General features: G+C 35.6%; 1 protein-coding gene across 3 annotated transcripts in view; it reads left to right on the top strand.

Annotated features, from left to right (window-relative positions):
* The window catches only part of Gpcpd1 (glycerophosphocholine phosphodiesterase 1), a 46,295-nt gene extending 19,568 nt beyond the window's left edge, over positions 1 to 26,727 (top strand). For 2 of the 3 annotated variants that reach the window (XM_015482689.2, XM_048811284.1), the window contains 14 exons: positions 1,518 to 1,749; positions 2,885 to 3,047; positions 3,368 to 3,500; positions 4,939 to 4,993; positions 7,954 to 8,046; positions 9,274 to 9,294; positions 10,076 to 10,153; positions 10,873 to 10,912; positions 12,342 to 12,403; positions 15,505 to 15,570; positions 18,093 to 18,229; positions 18,649 to 18,784; positions 19,151 to 19,311; positions 25,722 to 26,727. In XM_015482689.2, coding sequence (XP_015338175.1) covers positions 1,518 to 1,749; positions 2,885 to 3,047; positions 3,368 to 3,500; positions 4,939 to 4,993; positions 7,954 to 8,046; positions 9,274 to 9,294; positions 10,076 to 10,153; positions 10,873 to 10,912; positions 12,342 to 12,403; positions 15,505 to 15,570; positions 18,093 to 18,229; positions 18,649 to 18,784; positions 19,151 to 19,311; positions 25,722 to 25,899 — 1,555 coding nt within the window. In that variant the 3' untranslated portion in view covers positions 25,900 to 26,727. The remainder of the gene's footprint in view (positions 1 to 1,517; positions 1,750 to 2,884; positions 3,048 to 3,367; positions 3,501 to 4,938; positions 4,994 to 7,953; positions 8,047 to 9,273; positions 9,295 to 10,075; positions 10,154 to 10,872; positions 10,913 to 12,341; positions 12,404 to 15,504; positions 15,571 to 18,092; positions 18,230 to 18,648; positions 18,785 to 19,150; positions 19,312 to 25,721) is intronic. The other variant, XM_015482695.2, reaches the window with a different exon arrangement.
* The last annotated feature ends 960 nt before the right edge of the window (positions 26,728 to 27,687 follow it).

Genomic DNA, 27,687 nt, shown 5'->3' with positions numbered 1-27,687 from the left:
TAAGCCACATTCACAGCCCTTTTTAATTTTTTATTTTGAGACAGGGTCTCGCTAAATTGCTGAGGCTCTCTTTGAACTTGCAATAATCCTGCCTCAGCCTCCCAAGCTCCTGGGATTATAGACAGGCACCACTGTACTTGGCCCCCACATTTCTTTTTGATTTATACTAGCAAATGAAAAGCAATGGAGATGTCTCTTTGTGGCAGAGTATAACATATATATAGCTATTTGACGAAAACATTTAATACAAATAAAATGAATTAAGTTTTATCATAGGTCCTGTCCCTTTAAGTTCGTTTATTTATTTTTCAAAAATGACTGTCTTGCCTACTAATTTCTTTCCATTTGTAGTTTCTTCATGTACCTCAGGGGAGAATGTTCCTTCAGGTTTACCAATAGAATCAATCTTCCAGAATCATTCCCAAGACAATTTGTTTTCTGGAAAGATGATGATTTTTGTGTTGAGTTATTGAAATACTACTTTAGATTTTATTGAGTGATTATAGACAGTATTATTAATGGAATAATCTATATGTCTGAAACCTCAGGAAAAACTGTTAAGACAAAGCCTCAGCAGGGCTGGAGATGTAGCTCACTTGGTAGAATGCTTGCCTCGCATGCATAAGGCCCTGAGTTTAATCCCTAGCCCAGCAAAATACAAAGACAAAGCCTCAGCAGTGATTAGGAGGAGGGAGGTCAGGGTGGGCCACTATTATAATTATTTGCATTCTATATTAAATCTCATTTAAGTGTCAAATGAAAAATTGTTGTAGTTTACCTATTACTCTCTATAATAACTTTGCATCCTATATTAACATTCAGATTGTTTAATCTATATGTGATTTAGTTGGTACAAGAAATATTCCAGAATTGAATTTACTTTTGGTATTACACATATTTTGTGTAAGTAATTGCTTTTTCTTTGGGAGTAGATCAATCTTTGTGACCCCTATGGCTGGATAACTGGTATTTGTTTTCATTACTGTGAGCCCAGTGAGAGGACTTCTTGGATTATTTGTTTCCTTTATTAAAAAGGCATAGGCTGGGGTTGTGGCTCAGTGGTAGAGCGCTTGCCTAGCATGTGCAAGGCCCTGGGTTTGATCCTCAGCACCACATAAAAATAAATAAGTAAAATAAAGATATTAAAAAAGATATTAAAAAACTTATACTGTTCTGTCCAAAGATAAAAAACAACCTTAGTGTAGGCATAATGGACACCTATCTCATTTTAATATCTTGTAGAAATATTTGTAGATGAAGCACATCTAATGCCTTAATCTATTTGTAGCCTTAATGTAATATCTTATTTTTGTTATTTGAGCATGTTGGAATGACACTTACTCTTTTTTTTTTTTTGGTGGTACTGGGGATTGGAACAAGGGACTTATGCATGTGAGGCAAGCAGTCTACCAAGTGAGCTATATCCCTGGCCAGCGAACACTTAGGTTTAAGTAACATTTCTATGAAGTTATATTCTATGCCACTTTTGCATTTCGTTATTCTTTCCTATTTTTCAGGGTAAAGCTTACACTAGAGGGTCCAGAGGAAGATGATGATGATAGGGTGTCTCCCACTCTTCTTCACAAAATGTCCAATACCTTGGAGATATCTTTAATAAGTGACAATGAGTTCAAGTGCAGGCATTCACAGCCAGAATGTGGTTATGGCTTACAGCCTGATCGCTGGACAGAGTATAGCATACAGACAATGGAACCAGATAACCTGGAACTAATCTTTGATTTTTTTGAGGTGAGTAGTTTTAGGGAAGGTGTTGAAAAAGAATGCAAGCATGAGCTTACTGATTTGTGTAAAGCCATGATTTATAAGAACTCTTTAGGTGTTGGCTCCTATATAATTTTAGCAGATTTTAAAAACTCAGAGGTGACAAATTTTAAGTACTATTAGGAAAATAATTAAGAAAACTGCAGTAGAATTGATGTTTTAAATCAAGACTTTATTTGTTTTTGTCCATGCCTCTTAATCTAAATATAAATGAAATATATCTAAAGGAGCTTTCAAAGATAAGTTGAGGGCCAGGAAGGCTGTGTGACCCTTGGCAGATAATCTGATATAATTAGCATTATTGAATCCTCTTCATGGTAAAAATCTGTCTTTCACTGAGGTATTTTATTACGAGGATTTGTTGTGACAGTGGACTATGTAATTTTACTCAGTGTTATAAATGTGTAATAAATCTAGTTAGAAAGTTTGTGCTAGATTATGCAGAATCAGTGCTGCCAACTTTCCAAAGCTACTTGTGTTAACTTACACTAAAACTTGTTATCTCACTAGCTGTTCAGATGCTCTCACAAATAATACCTGGTACCTCCCTAAGGTCCTTACTACAGTGTGATATGGTTTAGTGGTTAAGCACCCCTGGGTTCAATCCCCAGTACCCCTCTCTCCCACCCTTCCCAATAAAAACCTCTTAAACACCTAACTTTTCATTTGGTTGGCATTTTTAGAAACAACTGTTTTTTTTTTTTTTTTCATAGATAAGGCTGATAAATACCAACTGTAATCTGAAAACAGGCACTTGGTCTCCTTGGGAGTTACTATCCCTAGAGGCCACCATGTGGACATGTTTGTAGAGAACGTAATTTACATTATAATTTATTAGAAGTGTATATCTTGGTCTTTCATTGTAAAGTGTTTAGAGATTTTCAGACTGTGCTTTATATTCACCTAATACATATTAGATCAGAAGTGAAGAAAATATATCATTTAGAACAAAAAAGCTATCTAAATTACCTGGATATAAGTTTGATTATTTCTTCCTCATCAGTCCTTCATAGACTATCAGTTGATTTTAAGAGAGTTCTTTGATCATGAATTTAAAACATTTAAGAATTCAGAGTATTCTGTCTGAATCTCATTTTTTCAGGAAGATCTCAGTGAACATGTAGTTCAGGGTGATGCCCTTCCTGGACATGTGGGCACAGCCTGTCTCTTATCATCCACCATTGCGGAGAGTGGGAAGAGTGCTGGAATTCTTACTCTTCCCATCATGAGCAGAAATTCCAGGAAAACAATAGGCAAAGTGAGAGGTAAGTTTAGAAAAATAGGCAAGTCCTGACAAGTAAAGCTAAAGTTAAGTTAGAATTTTTCATTATTTCTAAATTGAGGATTTGAGAATAGTAATGATTAATAATTTAAATTATTAACATAAGAATTTAGATTAACTAATATAATAAGAAGTTAAGTATGTTTATTAAATTTTCTACAACTTTGAATCAATTTTGACTTGATTATTTCCTGTTTGATAGAGATTAATTAAACTGGTTTAAGTGCTTTTTAAATGTCATTGAGCTCATAATGAACTTTTTAACCATTTTTCTTTGTCCCTCCCTCTTTCTTCCTATGGAAGTTGACTTTATCATTATTAAGCCATTACCAGGATACAACTGTGACATGAAATCTTCATTTTCTAAGTATTGGAAGCCAAGAATACCACTGGATGTTGGACACAGAGGTGCAGGGAACTCAACAACAACTGCCCAGTAGGTTGAATATTTGCATAGAATTGGCATTAAGTAGTTTATAAGGTTAGATTGGTTTGATCCACAAAAGGGTCAGATGATGCTTTTATTATCATCTGGGGAATTAAATGTAATTTCACAATCAGGATTACCAATTCAAAATAATTAAAGCCCAACTCTAATCTCCTAAGATTCTGATTAGTCTTTGATATTATACTGAATTGATGATGAGAAAGACATTAGAACCACAAAGCCAGGAAGTAAAGCTTGCTCTTGAGAATCTGTGTCTTTCTTGATTTGGGCACATTGCCATTCTTTAAAATGGAAGGGTTTGGATGTTCCCTAGTGTTCTGCTCCTAGTTAAGTATCCATGACTTCAAGAAAGTTTAAGTAAACTCAGGGTGTGTTTATTTGTTCAGCCAACACCTCATCAGAAAGATGCCTCATCTCTTCTCAACAGACACACAAATTTCAGCCTGGTACAGTTGGTTGTTCCTTCTAGTTTTGAGTTTTATTTATTTACAAGTACTCTAGCTTGTTGCCATTGGCTTTCTACTGGTAGTTTTAATTCCATTCCTTTTATTTTAAACTGCTGCTGCTGAGTGCTATGGCACATGCCTATAATTCCAGCTACACAGGAGGCTGAGGCAGGAGGAGCACAAGTTCAAAGCCAGTCTTAGTAAGACCCTGTCTCAAAAAATCAAAAGGGCTTTAGATGTGGCTCAGTGGTGAAACACCCCTGGGCTCAATCCCTGGCACCCCAAATAAATAAAGTGATGATATGATAGCTTTAGGACTTGGGGTCATGATTATGATTAAGTCTATAAAACAAATCAACTACCATTTAAGAAAGAAGCATCCTTAGGCTCCATCAAAGTAAATTGTCTTCCCTTTTTTTCTTGTTCTTTAAATAAACTTTTCATACTTCTATCCTGTTGGTGTATCAGTGTTTCCCCCACAGTCTGGAGGTTTTATTTCAAAGAACAAGTTTCTACGTCTCCTTTTTCATGACATTGAAAACAATTGTTTTCCTTAATTGGTTACCTTAACTTGTTCCAAGGGGGGGAAAATCCTTATTATAGGAGAAGTATATGTTGTGGTGTAGCATGTGTCTATATTTCAGCTTATAAGTATCTATAGTTGTTAGAGCTTTCATTTATGGAATAAATGTACACATTAGCCAAGTGTGGTTACAGTCCTTTTTTTTTTCCACAGTCATATTTTGGGGATAGCAAAGTTAGCTTCAAGACAGAATAAATACTGTTTCCATTGTTAAAAATACAGTTGAGGGCTGGGGATATGCTCAGTTGGTAGAGTGCTTAGCGCCTTGCATGCACAAGAACCTGGGTTCAATCCCCAGCACCACAAAAAGACAAATAAAATATAGTTGATTTTTAAAAAAATATATAGTTGACTCTTTTTCTGTAGTTTGTGATAGCATGTTTCTTCTCTATTTCAGGCTGGCTAAAGTTCAAGAAAATACTATTGCTTCTTTAAGAAATGCTGCTAGTCATGTAAGTAACCTTATTTCTTTAAATACTTTGGGCTATTCAGTTAGAAAAATGTGGCTCAGGACGATCTCCTCCAGTCTACATTAGTATGTTAAAGAGGAATATTTATGCTTGTTTTGAACATGTTTCTAAGTGAAGACTATGTCTTGGCATTATATTTCAATCCGTGGTAAAGATTGGGATGAGAACAATAAGATCATAAGCATCTTTTTTTCATCTAACAGATTTTGAGTTGTTTTCTTTAAAAAAATTTCCACTAAGCATTGATATTTACTATCTGAATGATGTATTTATTCAGGTATTCACTTTTTTTTTAAAGGTCAAAACCAGATTGGAATATTTATTTACTGAACAGTGTATGTGCAGCTGGTGCTATGTATATAATAATACAAGGGGCAACTGCTTTCAGGTGGCCACTGTATATACTAAGATTATAAATAGAGGCGGGGTGAGTTTGAACCTACTGGCACAAGACCTTTTTTCTGAGATCTCAGTGGTTGTTCTGTTCCCTCCTTTACACTCCTCTCTGGGGCCTGGGATCAAAGCAGCTGACCAGCAATATGGCATGAGGAGTTGGACAGGGCAGCTGTGACTTATGCCCTAAGAATGTGGTACACAGATTGTGTGCACCCCAGCAGGCTCTGTAAAGTTCATCATGGTCCCTTGTATTCCCCCTTTTTGGGGGGGGGGGGGTACTGGGGATTCAACTCAGGGGCACTTAACCACTGAGCCACATTCCTAGCCCTGTTTTATATTTTATCTAGACACAAGATATTTCTGAGTTGCTTTAGGGACTTACTAAGTCAGCTGAGGCTGGCTTTGAACTTGGAATCAATCTTCCTGCCTCAGCTTCCTAAGACACTAGGATTACTGGCATGTGCTATTGCACCCAGCTGGTATTTACTTTTTACCAGGTTATGTTACATTTCTTAACTCCTTTCCCAGTCTGATTTTTAGCACCTGCAGTTTGACATTTTTTAGTTGAGAACCTGGGGTTTCCTCCTTCACCCCTTCCTCTGTGCCTGACCAGAATGTCTCAGGTTCTGAAGTTAAACTAGGGGGAAATGGAGGAAGTTCTCATTTTTGTATTTTCACTTGTTTCAGTGTCCTCCAGATCAATTAAACTTTGCCTTCTTAAAAATTGTTCAGCAAGTAATTGGGTGTTTATCACTTTTGTGAACCAACATCTTTTCTGACAGACCTTTTCATATCTTAACCTCTCTGAAATTGGAATAGGTTTTACGGTTTATCTTTGAGTCATGGTTTAACTGGAAACATCCTCACCAGTACTATAATAATGATACATTTTATAATTCATGGCATCCTAAATTAATTATAGTAGTTGTTTGATATTTAAAATTTTAGTAGTTTTATTTTTGTGTTAAAGATTATACTAATTGCTAGGTGTGGTAAGACATGCCTGTAATCTTAGCAGTTCAATCCCAGTACCAAAATAAATAAATAAGTAAATACAGCCCTTATTTATGTATATTGTGGTATATATTTCATAATTTGGAACCAGTTTTATTTAACTGTAGCCAGCTAGTCTAAGTATCATTTAACTAACGGTAAAAACGTGATTGATTGCTGTTTAAAGAATTTTCAGGGTCTCCATGCTTTTTTGGAAGGAGGATTTCATTTACCCTTCTATATTCTGACAAAATCCTTTATAACTCACATGGGTTACATTTGGTAATGTCTTATTTTAATTATTAATTGCTTATTAACTTGCTTTAATGTTAAAAACATAATTTTGAAGATGTTTTAATCTGTTATTATTTCTTAAAGCTCACATGAATTTTGGGATTAGATTTTATCTCTTAGTAAAATTTTTCCCAGAAGGATGATACGTACAGCTATGTACGATTAAACATTTAAACTAGAAAGATGTACATTAAAGTGTTAAGTAGGTGTTACTATTTATGGTGGTAGGGTTTGTTCTGTTTGGTAGAAATGGTTTGTGTTTTAATAGAAGTAGCTACATTTTCTGCTTTAGACATCAACAAGGAAGTAGACTTTAGCCAAATTCTTGAGCTCCTTTGGTTGTAGTCATATGTGCTGAGAAGATAGGTACCATTTCATGACTTAGACGCACTGTAAACACTTCTGTTGATCACAAGTCAGTAACATACAGAATTCTCAAATCTTGCTTCCTTTAATCCCAACTTTTGGTGAATGTACACATTTACATGTCAGTTTATGTTCTCAGTCTTTATCTGCATTAATTCAGAGAATAGAATGGATTTTTTTTGGTGATAGGACTCACCATATTGCCCAGGTGAGTCTCTAACTCACTGTCTTTCTGCCTCAACCTCCAGAATAGCTGGGATCACAGGTGCTCACCAAGGCCAGCAAATCTGACTTTTAAAAATATATTCTTAATGCTAATTCATGTCTTCCTCCTAATTTGTTTAGGTCTCCATCCAGGCATTTGGCATGTGCATCATTTTTGTTGCCTGATTTGTTTTATCTGTTCAGGAATAGTTGTAGCTTCTTTAATACACTATTGACATTCTCTAAGAAAGCGAACTAGGAAGCAGAGCAAAGGGTCTCTGGGTTACTCTTTACTCATATCATCTCTGAGGTCTAGCTAATGCTAAAGTATGCAGTGGCAGCAAGGAGGGGAAACCCTGTATTCTAGGTTCCTATTTTATTCCATTTCTGCTAATTGCAGTAGCAGAGGTGATACCCATGAATGCTGTCACTGTTACTGACATGCCCTCGGGTGTTTATCAGTGGATTCATGTCCACCCCTCTTTTTGGCCAGGTAAAAGTTGTGCTTTTACAAAGGAGGGGGGCAGGTAATAAATTGCTTAATATGTAGTATTAAATAATTAGTGTGGTGTTTTTGTGTACTGATCTGTTAATTTTATAGTAAACATTAAGCTTCTTAATGTTCTTGTGCTTTTAGATGTATTGCACACCAGATAATGTTTTTCTAATACTTGGCTTCCTCCTGTCAGGGTGCAGCTTTTGTAGAATTTGATGTTCACCTTTCAAAAGACTTTGTGCCTGTGGTATATCATGATCTCACCTGTTGTTTGACCATGAAGAAGGTATGTGGAAATTCCTTTATTTTAAACTCATTGTTAGCTAAAAGGTGTGAAACGAGGACATTTGTTATATTTTTAGTTATTTATTAACTGGAGTCAACTCAGTTCATTTCTTGGTGAATTATTGCCAGTATTTTCCTGTCTCTAGCTCTGGCAACTTTAAGATAGTGAAGAGATGGGTACTGATTTCCTCAAGTAGAGTCTCTGTTTTGTTCAATTTATATTTTTATTCCAGGTGGTATATGTACCAGTGTTTATTTTCTAAGCCCCCATCTGTTTTTGCTTTATACTCTTTCTCAAATTTATAGGATAGTTTGGTATAAAACAAGAGGAATCACAGTAAAAAATTGAAGGTCCCATTGAAGAAGGAATGGACTTAAGAGCCAGGGAAATATGAAAGACTTTTTAGCTGAGAAGGAAATGTCAAGAACTAAAATCCAGGGTTAATCTTTTAGTAAATAGAAATTTCAGAAAAAACAGACTGGAGGCAAGGGAAGTAGTAATGTGGACCATAGGTACAGTAGGGAAAGGGAGAATGGAGAAGAGGGCATATATGATGGAGAGCAGAATTCAGAATGAGATTTTGAAATCCATATAATTTTAAAAGGTTGTTGTCATTGTACAAACAAAATTGTCATTGTTTTTTCATCCCTGAGCTTCAGTATATACAAATTAACTAAAGTGATTTCTCAGGAACTTAACCTAGGAAGGTTCAATGTAACACTGTACCAGATATGTTGTATAAAAGACAACGCACCTGGGTCTGCCTGCTAGTGGATTTAAGAGTTCTTGGGGATTGGGTTGCTATGATAGCTAAAAAAAGATACTTCTGTTTTTGTTAAGTGTTATCAGGAGAGGGAGGGAAGGAAGGAGATACATGTATTCAGATGAAGAAAGAAGTAGAATAATTAAAAAGAATGGAGCAAGTAGCTTTTGCTGTGGGAGAACACCATCTCTAAAAATGTTAATTTAGTGAAGAGTTACTGATCTCCAGTTTTCACCAGACTGTCTTGCTTTGACGTTGAAGCTGAATGAGTTAATTGGGGAATGAAAGTAGTGCATGTATTATTTTTAGGTTGATTTTAATTTTAAGCTGGCATTTTTCATATAAAAATTATTTGTCTATTTAAAAATGCAAGTAGTTCAGATTTATGAAATGAAAAAATAAATCTTCCCCTTTTCCTTGATCTCATTCCCTTATTCTTAATAGTTTCTTGTGTATCCTTCCAGAAAAACTTTAGGCATACACAGGTTCGTACCAGTGTACATGAATAAATATATATGTACTTAATGACTTTTAGCGTGTTTGTTGAATTGATGATTTATTTATTGGAGGTACTCAACTCATTTCCAAAAGATAATGGTACCTCTAACAATGTGATGTTTGCTATGGCATTAAAATCTAGAAGAGTATATTTGCTTGTGGGGGAATCATGATAGATCTGAGTTCTTATTAAATAGTATTGCTTATAAAGCTAATTGCACAGTTTTGTTATGGCAATTTCTTTGCGTGGCTGCTATTTTTATCTAGACTTACATTTGAAAAGTTTTAGAAACTTAGAAACAGAAATTTGCATGTTGATTTCCTAGGCATGTAGCATGGATTATATGTCAAATACAAAGTATATAGCATGATAGAAAGCAGGGGAAAGGATGACTGACAGACATTTCCTTGTGTCCTCAGTTGTGTCTTCAGTGCCACAACTTACTCTCCACAGGCTTTTCTGTCCTGGCATTCCCTGCCTGCTTTGGGGAAAAAAAAAAAAAAAGCCAGGGATTTGGGGGTAGGCTCATTTGTAGAGCATTTGCTTAGCATGTGCAAGAACTTGGGTTTGATCCCTAGCACCGCCTAAAAAAACAAGAGTATAAAACTGGGAGGTAATGTTAGGTAAAAATGATTTTTCTGCATGGGGCTTTCTAATAGTTACTCTTATTATTCAGTTAATTGAAATTATAGGCATATCCAGAGGAAACATTTCAGTAATAATGAAACAGGCCCATTTCTCTTTTTTTTTTTTTTTGTATTTTTTAGAAGTTTGATGCTGATCCAGTTGAATTGTTTGAAATTCCAGTAAAGGAACTAACATTTGACCAACTCCAGTTGTTAAAGGTAGTAACAGTAGCATAAATGTATATTACCATTTCATAAGTTCTACTTACTGATAGATGGCTATGTTTTTCCTGCACACAGGATTGACTAGTTAATATACATAATGTGTGCTTTACTTTTCTGCTATGATTTGGAAGATGCTGATTCATCCATTTTCCCTAACAGTTTTTGTGGATGTCATTGATTTTTGTGTTTTTGAAAGAACTAGGCCATAAGTCTTTGTAGGCCATAGGGGTTAGCCTTTCACATTCATAATCTTAAATTGCTTTTGTTCTGCAGTAGCCCTTTTCTTTATGGCTGTCTCTGTTTTATAGTTGGCCTTTTATTTGATAGTAGGTTTTGTACAAATGTTGATTAGGATCTTTGTATTTTTGGTTGTACCATGTAGTTTTACATGATTCTTTTTTCCATTCTCATTAGATACATAAATAGTTAAGTATGAGCAGTTTCTGGACTCAGGAATTTTTATATTCTTCTTCCCTACCTGGGCATTTGATCATGACCTTAGGTTTATGATCAAATGACCTTAGGTATATAAATGACCATGACCTTAGGTATATAAAATAATTAGCGTATTGTTTATTCTTAATAAACTTGTAATTCTACATTTTATATTATTTTCAAAATTCCTGAGTTTTCAAGTTATAGTTCTATTAACCATCTCTTCATAAACCAGGATTTGTTTTTCTCATTGCATGTTGTGTGTTTGTGTCTTCTAGCTTGACCATGTGACTGCATTAAAATCTAAAGATCGACAAGGTATGCACCAATATGGAAACCTGTTCATGGTCATTTTAATGAATATAATACTGGGCCATCTGAATGTATTTTTATAGATGTGATGGCTATACATGTGTTAATTTTTAACTGAAATATGTCATGTGTAATAACCATTCTGTTATTTTTCTTAGCAAAGCCATCAGAATTCTTCACAATTTTTGTACTTATAAATCTTTCCAAATGTTCTAATCATTATTGTTAGAGTATATCAAGTATAGAATTTGGCTACAGAGCCAGAGTTTGAAACCAGCTCTCTCAAATATCAGCTATGACCTTGGGCAGGTTACTTCAGCACTCTGCCTCCATTTCCTCAAAGCTTGTTGTTGCCTGCCATATCTCTTTGTAATTACACTTTGCTTTCTACTCACCTAGGGTTTAATAGGTTTCCATTCATTTGAGGCTTATTGTATCCTTTTTGAATCCTTTGTGTTTATGTTCTTGCTCTTCAATTAAGCCTCTCAAGTGTAGAAAAATGGTTTCATATTTCTAGAGATCTACTTTCACAGTGTTCTACATTTGATAGGCACTTTAGTAGTTTGTCTGCAGTTGTGTTATTGACACAATATGGATGCCTTTATGAACAAACTGTGAGGTGCTTAAGACTTAAAAGATTATCTCTGAAGCATAATTATAAATGCATAGTGTTACAGATATTTAATGACTGTAAAACTAATTTTGCCTTTAATTTATTCAACTGGAAAAATTTGCATTATTTTAGTTTTAGTTTTATTTTTAGTTTTTTGAAATATACATAAATTGGGATTTGTGTTTGTATTTTAAGAAACGTTTGATATTTTAATTTTTTTCTCAGCAAAATTGTCTTCTAGATCTCTTAAGATGATTTATTGGTATCTATAGATTATTTTATCTAATTTCTGAGCTGATTTTGATATTTTAAATAGAAGTCTTAGCAAAATAACACAACTCAATTCCATTGATAAATGACTGATTATTGCTTTTGACTACTTTTAAGAGAGTAGTATTATGATCAGGCACTGTGATGCACACTTGTAATCCTAGCAATTTGGGAAGCTGAGGCAGGGAGATAGCAAGTTGAAGTCCAGCCTGGCAACTTGGGGAGATGCTGTCTCAAAAAGGGTTGGGCATAACAGCTCAGTGATAAGAGTACCCTTGGGTTCAATCCCCAATGTTTAAAAAAACAATCACTCTTGAGACCACAGACTATGGTGTTTATACTACATGTTGCAAACTAGTCTTTATGAGGGATGCTTGTTTAGAATATGCAGTTTTCAATGTTGAAAATAATCCAGGAGACTTCAGACGTTTCAGACATTAAAGGACCTTATGATACTTTCAGCATATGTTCATTCTACTTTTTTAGGGTTTGAAAAATCTTAGTGATACAATGGCATTTTATTTACTAAATTTTTGTTATTTAAAATTTCAGAATCTATGATTGAGGAAGAAAATTCCTTTTCTGAAAATCAACCATTTCCTTCTCTTAAGATGGTAAGTTTCCAAGGAAAACTAGGACAAGTCTCTCTCATTAATCTTATTGCCTGAACAATTTATTTTGTTCTTTTAAATGGGTACTAAAAAGATGGTGTGAATAATGTGATTAATGCAAATCTGTTATCATTGGTGCTTCTAGAAGGTGTACTTTTGTGTGATATACTTGTGCTGCTTTTTTATCTTAAGAATAACTTATCTCAAATAAATAAAAATTTCCTCAATGGCTTAATTTGGTAAGAATAGCATATGTACATATTTCTGTATATAGAGGAAGGAGAAGGCAAAAAAAGGGCTGGAAGAGGGTGAGATGTTTTAAAAAATGATTGTTTTCAAACAATAGATTTCAAAAATTCACTGAGAAAGAAATTAGGATGAAAAAGTTTAAAAACCAGGCAATTAATACAGGAATTCTTTTGAAAGCATCAGGAAAGCCCGCATAGGTGCAAAAGAGATGATGGGTCTCCCTTGGTTTCTACTGTGCCTCTTAATACCTGCTCTTATGTGGTGTTTTTTTGTTGTTTTGAGTTTTTGATACCAGGGATTGAACCCAGGGTCACTTAACCACTGAGTCACATCTCCAGCCCCACCCCCACCCCCTTTATTTTTGTATTTAGAGAAAGGGTCTCCTGTGTTTTAGGTCCTTGCTAAATTGCTGAGACTGGCTTTATACACACACTCCCCTTGTATCATCCTCCTGAGCTGATGGGATTATAGGTGTGTGCCATCTTGCCTGGCTTGTCTTTGTTTTTTTGTTTTGTTTTTCCTGGTAATGTCAGGTGTGGTAGATTTCTTAAACAAAAATAGGTGATTACAGAGTATTATGATGTGAAAAATGTATGTTTTAGGCATGGGGGCTTATTAGTGGAGGTTTTTTTTTTCAGTTTATGATGATTCTTTATTTTCATATTCTCTTCTTTCCCCCACATTTTTTTATTGGTGCATTATAGTTGTACATGCTAATGGGATTTGTGGTTATATATTTGTACATGCAGAACAATATAATTTATATATAACAATATGTAAATATATAACACTATAATTTATATATAACAGTATAATTTAGCCAATATCCCTTCCTAGCACTTTTCCCTTCCCTCCCCACCTCCATGCCTTTTGGACCCTTTCTCTACTGATCTCCCTTTGATTTTTAGGACATACAATCCCACCTTTTTTTTTCTTTTTTCTCTCTAGCTTCCACATATGAGAAAAAGACACATGACCCATAACCATCTGAGTTTGACTTACTCTGCTTAACATGATGGTCTCTAGTTTCATNAAAGAAGTATTATTCATTCTGCAAAAATGTTGTCACAAAAGAACCCATAAGTCATTTGGTTCTCAGAAATCTCATGATTCCCAACCTTTTGAATTACTGAATAGAAAGAAAAGCAAATTTTTAAAAATTATGTTATACATGACACTAGAATGTATTTTGACATCTTACATACATGGAGTTTAACTTCTTTCTTTTGTGGTTGTACAGTGTGTGGAGTTACACATCATAGGAATATAGGAGAGTTTATCCAGTTCATTCTACTGTCTTTCCCATTTTTATCTTCCCTCTCCTCTCCCCACTCCTCTATCAAATTCACTCCACTGCCTCACCCCATGCCCACTTGTGAGTCAGCATCTGCATATCAGAGAGAACATGTGGCCTTGGGTTCTGGGAATTGGTTTATTTCACCTAATGGTCTCTAGCTCCATCCATTTACCCGCAGGTGTCATAATTTCATTCCTCTTTATGGCTGGGTAGTATTCCATTGTGTATGTGTACCCTATAGAAATAGACAAATTTTAATTGTGTATTGAATGTTTGACAACATTTATTTAGCCTAATAAGTGACACTCAGATGCATCTAACACACTTAATTTGCCATTATCATTATGTAATCACAAAGAAATTTTAACAAAAAACTATCAAATATAATTTTAGTATAAGGACAATCTTTTTGCAAATTTTATGCTTTATAGTCTTAACACTAGAACACACTTTTTCCTTATCCACTGAGCCTCATCTGTAGCACTGTTTTATATTTTATTTAGTGACAGCATCAATGAGTTGCTTATTTATGCCTTCCTTTTGCTTAGGCTGTAATTGAACTCAAGATCCTCCTGCCTCAGCCTGCCCACCCCTGTTCCCAGCCCCTGGGATTACAGGGATATGCCACCACACCTGGGTAGGCAGTGGTGTTTTTTTGTGGTGCTGGGGATTGAACATAGGGCCTTGTGCATGCAAGGCAAGCATTCTACCAACTGAGCTATATATCCCCTGCCCCAGCTGTGCTCTTTACACTAACTTTTTTTGTTGGTGTGCTTTTATTTGCTTTTATAAAATTAAATATATATATTTTATACATGTTAATGACACTCTGAAGTTTTGAATCTGTTAAAGTAAAAACAATGTATTTTGATTCATTTTGCCCTAAGCATATTTGTATGTTGCCCTATCATTTGTTTTAAGACTAAATAATTCAGATTTTTGTTTTTACTTGTTGATGGACCTTTATTTTATTTATTTGTATGTGGTGCAGAGAATCAAACCCAGTGCCTCACGCATGCTAGACAGGCACTCTACCACTGAGCCACAACCCCAGCCCCAGATGTTTTTTAATAAATAGAATAACTATTTGTTCATTTATATAGTCTTTTGCTTTATGAGTTTTAGTATATTGTTTCATTTGGAGATAACTTTTTGGGGGGTTATCAGCATGTTTTAGTATATCAATATACCTGAATATAATTTAGAATACATAAAAGATGTCTTCCTGAATTCTTGATGTTGTCTATAACTCACATGGAATGTTCTAAAAGGAATGGTGAAAAGGATTTTAGGTTAAGGATCTATCTTTCTGGTGGTAGTTATAAGTTATTACACTTATTGCTTGAAATTGCTCCTTTTGCTGTTTTAATTTGTCTTATTTAATATAGTGGTCACTAACCATTTTGTCAGTTTAATGAGAAAACATAGTGGTTTTTACTGAAGACATTAAACACTTTATCCTTACTAGTAAAGTATTCTTATTGATTGCTTCTTATAATAATTCTTTTATTTATTTGTTTTTATTCTACCATCTGTTTCACCAAAAACAAAACTCCAGGTTTTAGAGTCTTTGCCAGAAGATGTAGGGTTTAACATAGAAATTAAATGGATCTGCCAACAAAGGGTAAGTAATTCTCTATGCAATACCTGTCCCCCCCTTTTCCATTTTTAAAGTTCTTTGGTTTCTGTGTTTTTGTTTTAATGCAATTAAGTTAAACTGAAGTTTTTCAGCTTTATCCATCAAAGTACAGGACTTGTTAGATCTTTTTACAAAAGCCTATGTTACACTTAGCTAATATGTGAGTACTTTTTAAATTAATGATGCATTTATAATAGAAGTTTTGATTTACATACACCTGATTTGTACATTAATGAATGGGTTCTAGACAGATTTATAAAGTAGACAATATCTCTGATTTAGTTAATACTTTCTAATTCTTCATCTATATGTTTATTTTAAATAATTTTCTGAGCAGTTTTCTGTTGAGGAGCAGTAGTTAGTAATAGTTACCAGGAAAAGAAATTTCTTCAGCTATGCTTTAAATTGTTTCCAAATTTAGTCATTTCTTTTTTTCAGTAAATATTTAATAGAAAGCTGCTACAGTCTAGGCATTTTCTGAATACAGTGGATAAGCAGTGAACTTTAATAAGGTTCTGTATTCTTGGAATGTATCTTTTAGTTGAAGAAAACATGAGAATCATGGTGAGAGAGTTAGATTGAGGACAGGTATTGAAAGTAGTTTATTCAGGTATCATAATTGGTCAGTTGGACTGATTGATGTCCTGTATTTTGTTTTGGTCAGAATATTCTGTGACTCTTCAAATCATGTCTGTCTGTCTGTCTGTTTGTTTATTTATGGTACCAGGGATTGAACCCAGGAGCACTTAACCACCACCAAGCCACATCCGCATTCCTTTTTTTATGTTTTATTAGAGACAGGTCTCAATGAGTTGCTTGGCCCTCACTAAGTTGCTGAGGCTGGCTTTGAACTCCTCCTGTTTCAGCTTCCCCAGTCACTGGGATTATAGGCATGCACCACTGTGCCTAGCTAATCATGGCTGTTAAGACAGGCTATGATGGTCCTGGTTCACATAGTAAATGCTGGTCTTGCATTCATCTGTGAATATAGGAAAGTTATATTTGGTTCATTCTATTGACTTTCCTATTCCAGTCTCCCTCCCTTCTTCCCACTCCACCCTGTTCAACCCGGTGAACCTCCCCTTGCCCTGCCCCTGCCCCTGAATTATTTAACTATTTTTAAAGGATAGTTGATAATGTCTGAGACCCAATGAAGAAGAATCACAAATGTTATTTTTTTAAATAAAGAATTGTTTATAATGTATAAGGTTATTTTGATGTTTGTTGTTTTTGGTAAAATTAATAGGTTCTCATTTAGCAAATGAAACATAGTTTTTATGAAGATTATATAATATTTTAAATCAGTAGATTATAATTTTTTAGAATTTTATCTTTTAACATTAAATTGAAGCCTATTAATGATAGTGACTTTTTATATGAGTGTCTATACCTGAATTATGATTTCTTTGCCATCACTGAATAACTGTAGTCTTAGACAGGTTACTTTTATCTTTTCAGGTCTTTGACTTCCTCATCTGTGAAATCAGGGTTGGTTAAAAGCATTAAGAGATAACACTCCATACCTGTTAGGGCGGTTGTTATCAAAAAGTCAAAAGATAAATATTGGTGAGATCATGCTTAGAAGAGAACTCTTATATACTGTTGGTGTAAATGTAGATTAGTGCAGCCATATTGGGGTTTCTAAAGAAATTAGAAACAGAAGTACCATATGATCCAGCAGTCCCTTTTCTGGGCACAAATTCAAAGGAAATTAAATCATTACCTTAGAGATACCTTTATTCATTATAGTATTATTTATTCATTATAGTATTCATGATAGCCAAGGTATAGAAACAACCTAAGTGCCTTTTGATGGACAATTGGATAATGGTCCATTTATAAGTTGGAATATTTATTATTCAGCCCTTGAAAAGAATGAGCTCTTCACATTTGCCACAAAATAGTTGAGCCTGGAGGACATTATATATTAAATGAAACAAGCCAGACACACAAAAATATTGTATGATCTTATTTATATGTGGGATCTGAAAACAACTTAAAATTCACATACATGAAGAGAAAAAACAGTGGTTACAGGGTTGGGGAGAGGAGGAGGAGGAGGAGGAAGCAATGGGGAGATATAAGTCAAAGGATAAAAATAACAAGTCTAAAGTGCTCATGCACAACATGAGGGCTATATGTAATGATATTGTATGTATGCAAAATAAGTAGATTTGGGCTGCTCTTGCCACAAAAGGGAAGAGTATAGGGTGTATCTTGGTGGTAGGCTGGTAGGTAGCCTGTGTGTCCAAGGCCCTTGGTTTAATCCCTAACTCCAAAAATAGAGGAAGAGGGGCAACTGTGTGAGATGATTGATATGATAACTTATTTCAATTTAGTAATCTTTGTACTGTCTTTATGTATTCCATAATATTCTTTAGTATGCTTTAAATGAACATAATAAAGTATATTAAGTAATTTTTGAAAAATATGAATTAGATGCTGTCTTTTTTTTTTTGCATTCTGATTCTAAGGTGTGCAATGGCTTTTTTTCCCCCCCTACATAGGATGGAATGTGGGATGGTAACTTATCAACATATTTTGACATGAATATGTTTTTGGATATAATTTTAAAAACTGTTTTAGAAAACTCTGGAAAGAGGAGAATAGTCTTTTCTTCATTTGATGCAGATATTTGTACAATGTAAGTAATATTCAATATTTTCCTTCTGTCCTCTTAGATTGTAGCTAGCACTCAGTACAGATGGTGGTTGGAGGTTGGGAAGTTGTTTGGCTTTCCCTTGATTTGGCCTCAGTCAAGTTCCCTGTGTTTTCATGATGGCTTTCTGATGGTTTCCTGTGAAATCCTAGAGCCTCACACCCTGTGGGCTTCATGTACTTGTGTGTCATGCCCTTCTTAACTTATGTAAACCTTCCTGGGCTTTCTCCTTGCTCATGCCTGAGAGTATTTTATATTTTTCATGAGTTAATGGTGGTTATATATCTGAGTAGTTCGACTGTTTTTATTTTGTTTCAATTTCTTCATGTTTTTAATAATTTCTAAAATTTCAAATCAATATTATAGTTATTGCCCCACAGAAAGTATCGTTTTGTCCTTTTTAGGGTTCGGCAGAAGCAGAACAAATATCCCATATTATTTTTGACTCAAGGAAAATCTGACATTTACCCTGAACTTATGGATCTCAGATCTCGGACAACCCCCATCGCAATGAGCTTTGCACAGTTTGAAAATCTTCTGGTAAGTTGTTTGAACTTCCACTGTTTTGCTTCTATTGTTTTGTATCTTACAGTGGTAGTAAATAAGGTTTCATGTTTATCTACCTAATGGTTAAAGATTTGACTGTGTCATAAGCAAGTAGCTCTATTTAGAAATGAGGATAGCCATACAGTCAACATGTATGTTTACAAATCACTTACATATATTAGCACTCTGTTTTAACTGCATTATATATTGAAAAGAATAAGGGAAATTAGAAGAAAAAAAATCTAACATTTTCTTTCCTTGCCTCTTCACTCTAGAAAGCATTGACCCATAGAATAAGTATTTAACATTTATAGTAAACATATTACTTTTTCATGAACAACTTAACTTTTCTTCTTTTAGGGGATTAACGCACATACTGAAGACCTGCTCAGAAATCCGTCCTATATCCAAGAGGCAAAAGCTAAGGGACTAGTCATATTCTGCTGGGGTGATGATACCAATGACCCTGAAAACAGAAGGAAATTGAAGGAATTTGGAGTTCATGGTCTAATTTATGATAGGTATTTGGTTTTCATAAAAAATTTCCACGAAATGTTAGGAAAAGTGTAGCTTTCATCTTATAAAATTATAAATAAAATTAAACTTAGTTAAGTTAAAATTCTGTAGTTTGGCCTGAGGTTTATCTTGACATTTGTCTGTCAGTGAGTTTTTTCAAACTTTGAAGTGTATCAGTCAGTTGAGAAGCTTGCTAAAAATGCAAATGAGTAGGTCCTAACCCAGATGTACTAAATCATTATAGGGGTTAATGGTTACTGTCTGCCACCTGTTTTCTGTCTATACAGCTTTCTCAGTGGTCTCGTCATACTCTGTGTCTTTTCATATCGTCATATATTTCTAACATTGTATGTGTCCAACTCAAGACAGTTTCCCTGATCTCTAAACATTTATGTCCAGGAACCAATACCTATTCCTCCTTTCATCTTCCTGATTTCAACATAAATGAAAAGTGTGGTTGTTCCAGTTCCTCATATCCCAGATCCAGTGAGACAGAAAATCTTGTTGACTCTGACTTTAATAAGACATATCCTGAGTCTGTCCCCTCACCGTGTTTACTGTTGTCACTCAGCTGAATCAACTCATCTCAGTGTGCACATCACTGAAGTAGCCCGCACCCCGGTGATTGCCTCCACATTTGTCTATTCTCACACTGCAGCCAGTGGGAGGCTTTTAAAACCTGTGTCAGATCATTTTGCTGCTAACATGGTTTTCTGTGCCACCTAAAAGGAAAAGCCATAGTCCTTAGTAAGGGCCTTGTGTGAGCTGACCCCCACCCCCTTTCCCTGTACCACCTTTCATTCCTCATTCTGTTTCTGACGTTTTCTTCCACAACTTCCCCCATTTGCTGTTTCTCTTTTCAGAGAAAGATTCCAACCTGTTTACTGTGTTTCCTAACTTTTCTCCATGTCTTCTCACCATCTGACATACCACATATGCATATCATATGGTACTTGGCTATTTTTCTTCCTGACCCCTTTCTCCCCAACTCTTCCCCGCTTTCTGATGCACACAAACAAGAACATAAACTCCATGAGGGCAAAGCTTTTCCCTGTTTTATTTACTGCCTCCACAGGCTGGATGTGTGTAACACAGTAGGAACTCATATTTATTGTACTGGTCTTTTTTAATATATTTTTTTAAGTCAGCTTCCTGGCTTCCTGACTGACACTATCTTGAGAGACAGATTTCTTTAATGTAAAGAAGTTTGGGATTAGAAAGGATGTTATTAAGGTGGTAAAATTGTAGGCATGTAAAGAGGAAGTAATAAAATCCTGACTGGACCTGCCTTTCCTTGAATTTAGTTCGTATTATTATTTGTCCTATAAATTTATATCACTTTTCTTAATAAAGCTTTCCCCCCACTATTTTGTCTGAATTAGTCTGGTTTTTAAATTATAGCCAAGATCCTCCCTTCCTTGTTAATGTTTGGTTTAATTTTGAATAAAACAATATGTTCTGTAACTTAAAAATAATTTCCAGCTAATTAGATGAAAATTAAAATTTTAAATGAACAATTTGAAGGAAGTGCTAGCTTGATCAAATCTTTGAAGATTTCGTATATGTGTACACACATAGATGTGTGCATATGTGGAGGAAGGAGTGATTTCAAATATTTTCAGGCAAGAACAGTGTACTCTGAGATTATGAATTTATGGCTTTATAAGATGTATGGATTTATAAATTTTTAGGCAGCTCCTTCATCTCATGGGCCTTGGTTATTGGCATCAAATGTTCACATATAATGGAAAACAGGAGGCACTAAAGGAAGTTCTTCCTGGCTTGGAGTCTTAAAAGAAGAATTAAGTTAGAAGTTAGTTGAGGATAGATAAGATAGACATTTTAGGTAGAGGCAAGAACATAAATCAGGGTAGGACTCTGAAAGTGTGGAGAGACAGAATGGCACCAACTTCTTCTTAGAGTCTGATAAGAGATAAATTAGATTATGTTAACTCTGGATTTTCTTTCTAATGTAACCAAAGAACTTCATGTATTATAATTTAAAAATTCAAATAGTTTTGTAAGGCTTATAATAAAAAAGCCTCAGTCCTTTATTCCAATTCCTTTCACTGTCCCTGGCCATGTCCCTGCCTCCTTATTTATTTATTTTTAGGAGACCCCCTATTTCTCTCTCTCTCTCTCTCTCTCTCTCTCTCTCTCTCTGGTGCTGGGGATCGAACTAAGGACCTTGTGCATGCAAGGCAGGCACTGAGCTATACCCCAAGCCCTTACCTCACTATTTCTAATTAATGTTTATTGCTCTTATAGTTACATTATCAAATTTAGACATGAAGACAGTTTTTTAATGTTTACTGATTTGGAGCTATTTAGGATTGGCGTGGTAAGAGTGGGTGTTTTAGATTATTAAAAAACTATTTTACTCTTCAAAGGCATTAAAACACAGATTTCATATTTAATCATATTTTTGTGATATATAAACTGCATTTGATTTTCTAATATTTTGTTTGAGAGTTTTACATTTTTGATAATTAGTGAGATGACCTTTAATTTACCTTACTCAAATGGTTGTCTAGTTTTGAAATCAAGGATAGTACTGGTCTGACAGAATTGCCCTCTTTTTTTTTTTTTAGATGATGGGTCTTAAACACAGGGCCTGATGCATGCTAGGCAAGTGCTTAACCACTGAGCTATCCACTGAGTTCCCAGCCGTCCAATTTTAGTAAATGGCTATTTATCAGTTTAGATGATTAAAATAGAACACAATACAGTAACAATACAACAGATACCTGTGTTTAATAAATACCATTATAATTTTACAGTCCCTTTCTTTCTCCTTCATACATACATAACCACTTACAAAATTATTTTTTCTTTAACATTTTTAGTTGTTGATGTTCCCAATACCTTTATTTTTGTTTAATTTATTTTTTTTATATGGTGCTGGGAATTGAACCCAGTGCTTCATGCATGCTAGGCAAGCACTCTTACCACTGAGTCTGACAACCCCAGCCTGGTTTTTCTCTTAAAAATTTAATCTTCTTTCTTTAAATAATTAGCCATTGAGTTTTACATAATTTTAAACTTCATACTTTATTTGGAAAATAGCTATTATTCATTTTCATGGCTGTATAACATTCCGTTGTTCTGCTTTTTAAGAGCATTTATGTTGTTTCCAACTTTTTGTTATTATGCACAGTGTTGCTGTGAACTATTTATTTATCATCACCATCATCATCATCATTTTTGAAGTATTGGAGATTGAACCAGGGCCTCACACATTCATGTTAGGCAAGTGCTTTACCACTGAGCTACATTCCTGGTCCTTGCTGTGAACATTACTAACCAGGTTTCCTGTATAAGGTTTCATGTATAAGGTTTCTTTTTTTTTTTTTAATATTTATTTCTTAGTTGTAGATAGACACAATATTTTATTTATTTTTATGTGGTGCTGAGGATCGAACCCAGGGCCTTGCGTGTGCTAGGCAAGTACTCTACCGCTGAGCCACAACTCCAGCCCCTGTATTAGGTTTCTCTAGGACAGTATCTTTTTTATTTATTTTTATGTGGTGCTGAGGATTGAACCTGGGTCTCACACATGGCGAGGCGAGCACTCTACTGCTGAGCCACAACCCCAGCCCTAGGACAATATCTTTCAGAACTTTTTGACCCCCAGTCTATTTTGCATTTCAATCCATGACACACAGATATGTATATTTACATATGTTTATCTATATAAACAAAATTAAAGAAATGTGCCTTGAATATTTCATATTCATGAGTATGTACTTGTTAAATGCAAATGTTAACTTCTAAACTGATTTTGTGACCCACTAGGTCTCTAGCCCAGCACCATCAGGCATCTGCCTGTGGGTCAGGCATTGGAAGTACAACAGGAACTATTGGAAGTACAACAGGAACAGCCTGGAGTGGGCTGTTCTGTATTTCCTGCTGCATTGTAGCCTACCATCAGTTCTCAGGAGTAGGGCCAAGCATTCTAATCCTGTCAGGTATTGTAGAAACTGCATCAGTACATGGTGCAGATGTACTGTATTTAAGTAAGACTGGTTCATGCTTCCTAGGACACCTGTCCTTAGGTTACAGGGCTGCTAGAGTGGCAGTGGCTCTCTTGGAATGGTATCCTTAATATGCCTTTCTCTTTACTGGGATAGTGCCACTACAAAATTGGTTGACCTCTGTAGGCACAAGTGCCATCCTGAAAATTTTCCATAAGAATTTTAATCCCCCTGGTGCTAAAGATGGAACCCAAGTTCTCGTACATGTCAGGCAAGGATTCTACCACTGAGCTGTATCCCCAGTCGTGTTCTTTCATCTTAAAAGCTTTCTAAACTGTTTAGAAATCCAAGGTTTCCTTCCATGGTACGGTTGGGACTTGCAAAGCTTATTGGACATTCTGGAGGTATGAATGGGGTTGCTGACCTGGTCTTTACTGTGGGGTGATGTCAGTAGATTTAGAACTTTACCCCCCCACACACACACATTGCCCCAGTCCTAGGAATTGAACTCTGTCACACTCTACCATTGAGATAGGGTCTTGCTAAGTTGCCCTGGCTGACATTGAACTTGAAGTCTTCCTGCGTCAGCCTTCTGAATTGCTGGGAGATATATGCCACCATGCTTGGCAAGAACTTTACTTTTTGACTGATCAAATTCCTCATAAGAAAAATCTGTATATTATTCCTGGGGCATCCAACACTGGCTGCCAGGAATTAAATGAGGGAAGACAGGTGGGCGAGGGAGGATGTATCTGGTTTTAGTATTTGTAATATGCTGTCTCCAAATTCCCCTGGTGCTGTGGCTGTGGTGGTGGTTTTATAAAATGCTCAAACCCCCACCTTATCTGGTTATATTCCTTTGTGTGTGTGTGTGTGTGTGTGTGTGTGTTGCTGGGGATTGAACCCAGGGCCTTGTGCATGTGAGGCCAGTACTCTACCAACTGAGCTGTATCCCCAGCCCCAATTATCTTCTATTCTAAGAGACATCCAGTTAAATTCAGAGTCTAGTGTGAAGGAAGCACAGCCTCAGCAGCTGGGAGTAGAGGAAGAAAATGCTTATTGCTACTCCACATCTTCACCTCTTCTTTTCTTTTTTTGCTCCCTTCCCTTTCATTTCAGTTTAAGAGGAATTTGCTGCTTTTAGCCTAGCCTTTTTGTTTTTCCTACTACTGGCTTGTGAATTGGTCTTTTTAGGTTGTACAGAGAAACTTCTAATTGTTATTCATCCATCTGGTTTTTTTAACCTTCAGTTTTATTGCTGTCTCTTTGAGTTTTTCTCATACTCATGGAGAGAGAGTGTGTGTGTGTGTTACCATGGAATGAACTCAGTGCTCTACCACTGAGCCATACTACCATGGAATGAACTCAGTGCTCTACCACTGAGCCATACCTGCCATACCCTCACCCTTTATATTTTGAGATAGGGTTTCACTAAATTATCCAGGCTGAACTTGAACTTGTGATCCTTCTGCCTCAGCCTTCCCAGTAGCTGAAGTGTGCACCACTGTATCTGGCATACTCATGCACTTTTTAAAAAATTCATTATTTTTAATTTTATATATTTATGTTTGTGGTGCTGAGGATTGAACCCAGGGACTTGTGCATGTGAGAAAAGCACTGTACCAACTAAGCTATATCCTCAGCCCAGAAATTCCCTTTATTTTTAACAGAACATAGGAAGGGAGTAAAGTTAGATGGTTCTGTTCTTTCTGTCTCATACCTTGACCCAGAGGTCACTTTTCATTCCCTCACATGTCTAATTAACAAAATCTGTTGTACTAGAATCAGATATTTAAAGATGTTGTTTTTAAATCTTGTTTAATAACTTCTTACCAACTGTGATGTTTGTAAAAGATTCTCACATTTCCCTGTACAGTTACTTGGCTTTCAAGTGTGGTGTGAGAGGCCATCCTATCCTTTCTCTGCTGATAGGTGATGCCAGTGCTCCTATGAGTCATGGGAGACTCTTTCTGGGCTGTGTGCTACATAGAGTTAGGGTAGTTCCCACACTGGGCAGTTTTTTTTTTTCACTTCGATCTTCAGTGACTTTGAAGTCAGAACAGGGTATGAATTCTAGCTCTCCAAACATTTCCATTTTGAAATTAAGGCATTGCCAGTTGAATCACTTAAGTAGCAGATACTTTCAAAAGTCACTAGTAATCTATACATTTCCAATTCAATTGCTTTATAATCAGCTCTTTTGTATCAGGGATATGAAAAAACAGTGCTGGTGTTCAGGGTTACTAGACTAGGAAGAAGAAAAATTTTAAATGGATCTGATGCTTTTGTCTTTAAAAATAAAAACAAAAGAAAAACTCAGTAATCTATGGATGTTCCAGACATTTTGTAAATGAATTCTCATGACAATGTTAAGTCAGGCAGTTCTTAAATAAGCCATAAAATTACACTATTTTATGTATTCTGTGTTTGTTTCACCATAGGATATATGATTGGATGCCTGAACAACCAAATATATTCCAAGTGGAGCAGTTGGAACGCCTGAAGCAGGAATTGCCAGAGCTTAAGAGCTGTCTGTGTCCCACTGTTAGCCACTTTGCTCCCTCCTCTTTGTGTGGGGAGACTGATATCAATGGCATTGATAATGTGGAGAATGCTTAGTTTTTATTGCATAGGCCATTTTGGGGCATGCACCGCTGTTCTGGATAATCAGTTTTCATCATTGAGCATTGTTTATGCCTTTTGGGTTTCTCAGTCCAATGAAGCAATAATGAAGTATTTCACTCTTTCACTACAGTTCTTGCAAAAATTTCAAATATGCTATTTAAATCACTTGGCCAGGTATAATTTCCAGTCAGTCTCTAGACAAGGAGAAAATTTATTGTTAATATAATGTTAAACAAATCTTCATTAAAAGCATAGCACTTTGAAATTAACTATATAAATATTTCATATTTACTCTTAGAGCTTTTCATTTGATCAGGTCTGAAATCTTTAGCACTTGAGGAAAGTGACTACGCATAATTATACCTGACCATGGAACAAATAAGTACCTCAAATGCATGCATTTGCACTGGTGATTCCAACTGCACAAATGTTTGTGCCATCTGTGTATATAGGTATTTTTTACATGGATTGACATACACATACACCATTTTCATTCAGTATGAACCTTGAGGCTGCTGCCATTTCCCTCACTTAACCAAACCAGCCTGGAGGTGAGCCTTGAAACTCATTTCATTTTTCAAAAGTTGTTTTGCATAAATGTTAAAATTTCAAAATGCTGCAGGGTAATTTAATGTATAAAATATTAGAAGTGTGTGTTACATATGTAGTAGAGTAGATCACAATATATAAATTTGATTCAATGCATGCTTTAGGTTTTGAGCATGAAATTATACATGTTTACTATTAAGTCCTTGCATCTGTGGTGCTAGGTAAGTGTGAGAAGATGTCAAGGACTGAAAATATTTTGTTGCCTAAAACAAACAAAAAACAACAACAAAAAAAAACTAAGGCATTTAAAGTATGCTTATTTTAAGAGTCTCTCACTACCTATTTCACACTGTTGCTTTGTGGGTTTATTTTGTGTGCATATTGTACAGTAGTTAAATGTCCATGTAGAAAAATAAATGTCCTGGATTCTTACATTGGTTTTCTTTATTGGTTAATATATATCATGCATGTAATTTATTTAGAAATGTGGAAGATCTTACTGAGTGTATATGCATGTTTTTAAGATTATACTAAGGTTGCTTTCATTAGAAGCAGATTGTATTGACATCTGTAACTTAAGAATGAATGTTAAATAAAATGACAGATTTATTTTCTTCATTATAAAATGGAATTTCAAGAAGTTATTACTTTTTTAGAATGGTTTTATAATGTTATGAGAAATCATCTACCTTTTACTGTGTGTTTTTCACAAGGCAGTTTATTCATACATTGACATAATTTTGGTAGTGTCTGAAAACCTAGAACTTGGAAATTACACATCATCTTTTTATTTTTTAAACTAAGCAATGCACCTTTGGTTAGATCTTAGTTGTATAAAGATAGGGTTGGAAATCCTATGGTATTTTGACATTGATATTTAGTGAAAACTAGTCTATAAGGATTCTAGAGAAAAGGCCCAGTGGCCCACGGCTGAACAGAGCTTCCAATCACTCCTGTAAGGTAGGCGGGCCTGCGACCCACCAGCAGAAGAGGAGCAGCTGCCTGCTGAGAGGCAGAGCCGCCCCCTCCCCCAGCGCTGGCAAGGTAGAGGGAACTGTGACCATCCACAGAGCAGGCCCAGCGGCCTGCTGAGGGGCAGAGCCGCCCCCCACCCCCAGCGCCTGCCAGGTAGGCGGAAAGGTGACCACCGGCAGAAAAGGCCCAGTGGCCCACGGCTGAACAGAGCTTCCAATCACTCCTGTAAGGTAGGCGGGCCTGCGACCCACCAGCAGA

Source organism: Marmota marmota, unplaced genomic scaffold, assembly GCF_001458135.2.
Source record: "Marmota marmota marmota unplaced genomic scaffold, marMar, whole genome shotgun sequence".
NCBI classification, from domain to species: domain Eukaryota; kingdom Metazoa; phylum Chordata; class Mammalia; order Rodentia; family Sciuridae; genus Marmota; species Marmota marmota.
The sequence above is the reverse complement of the archived record's forward strand: the minus strand, read 5'-3'. Positions and strand labels throughout refer to the sequence as shown.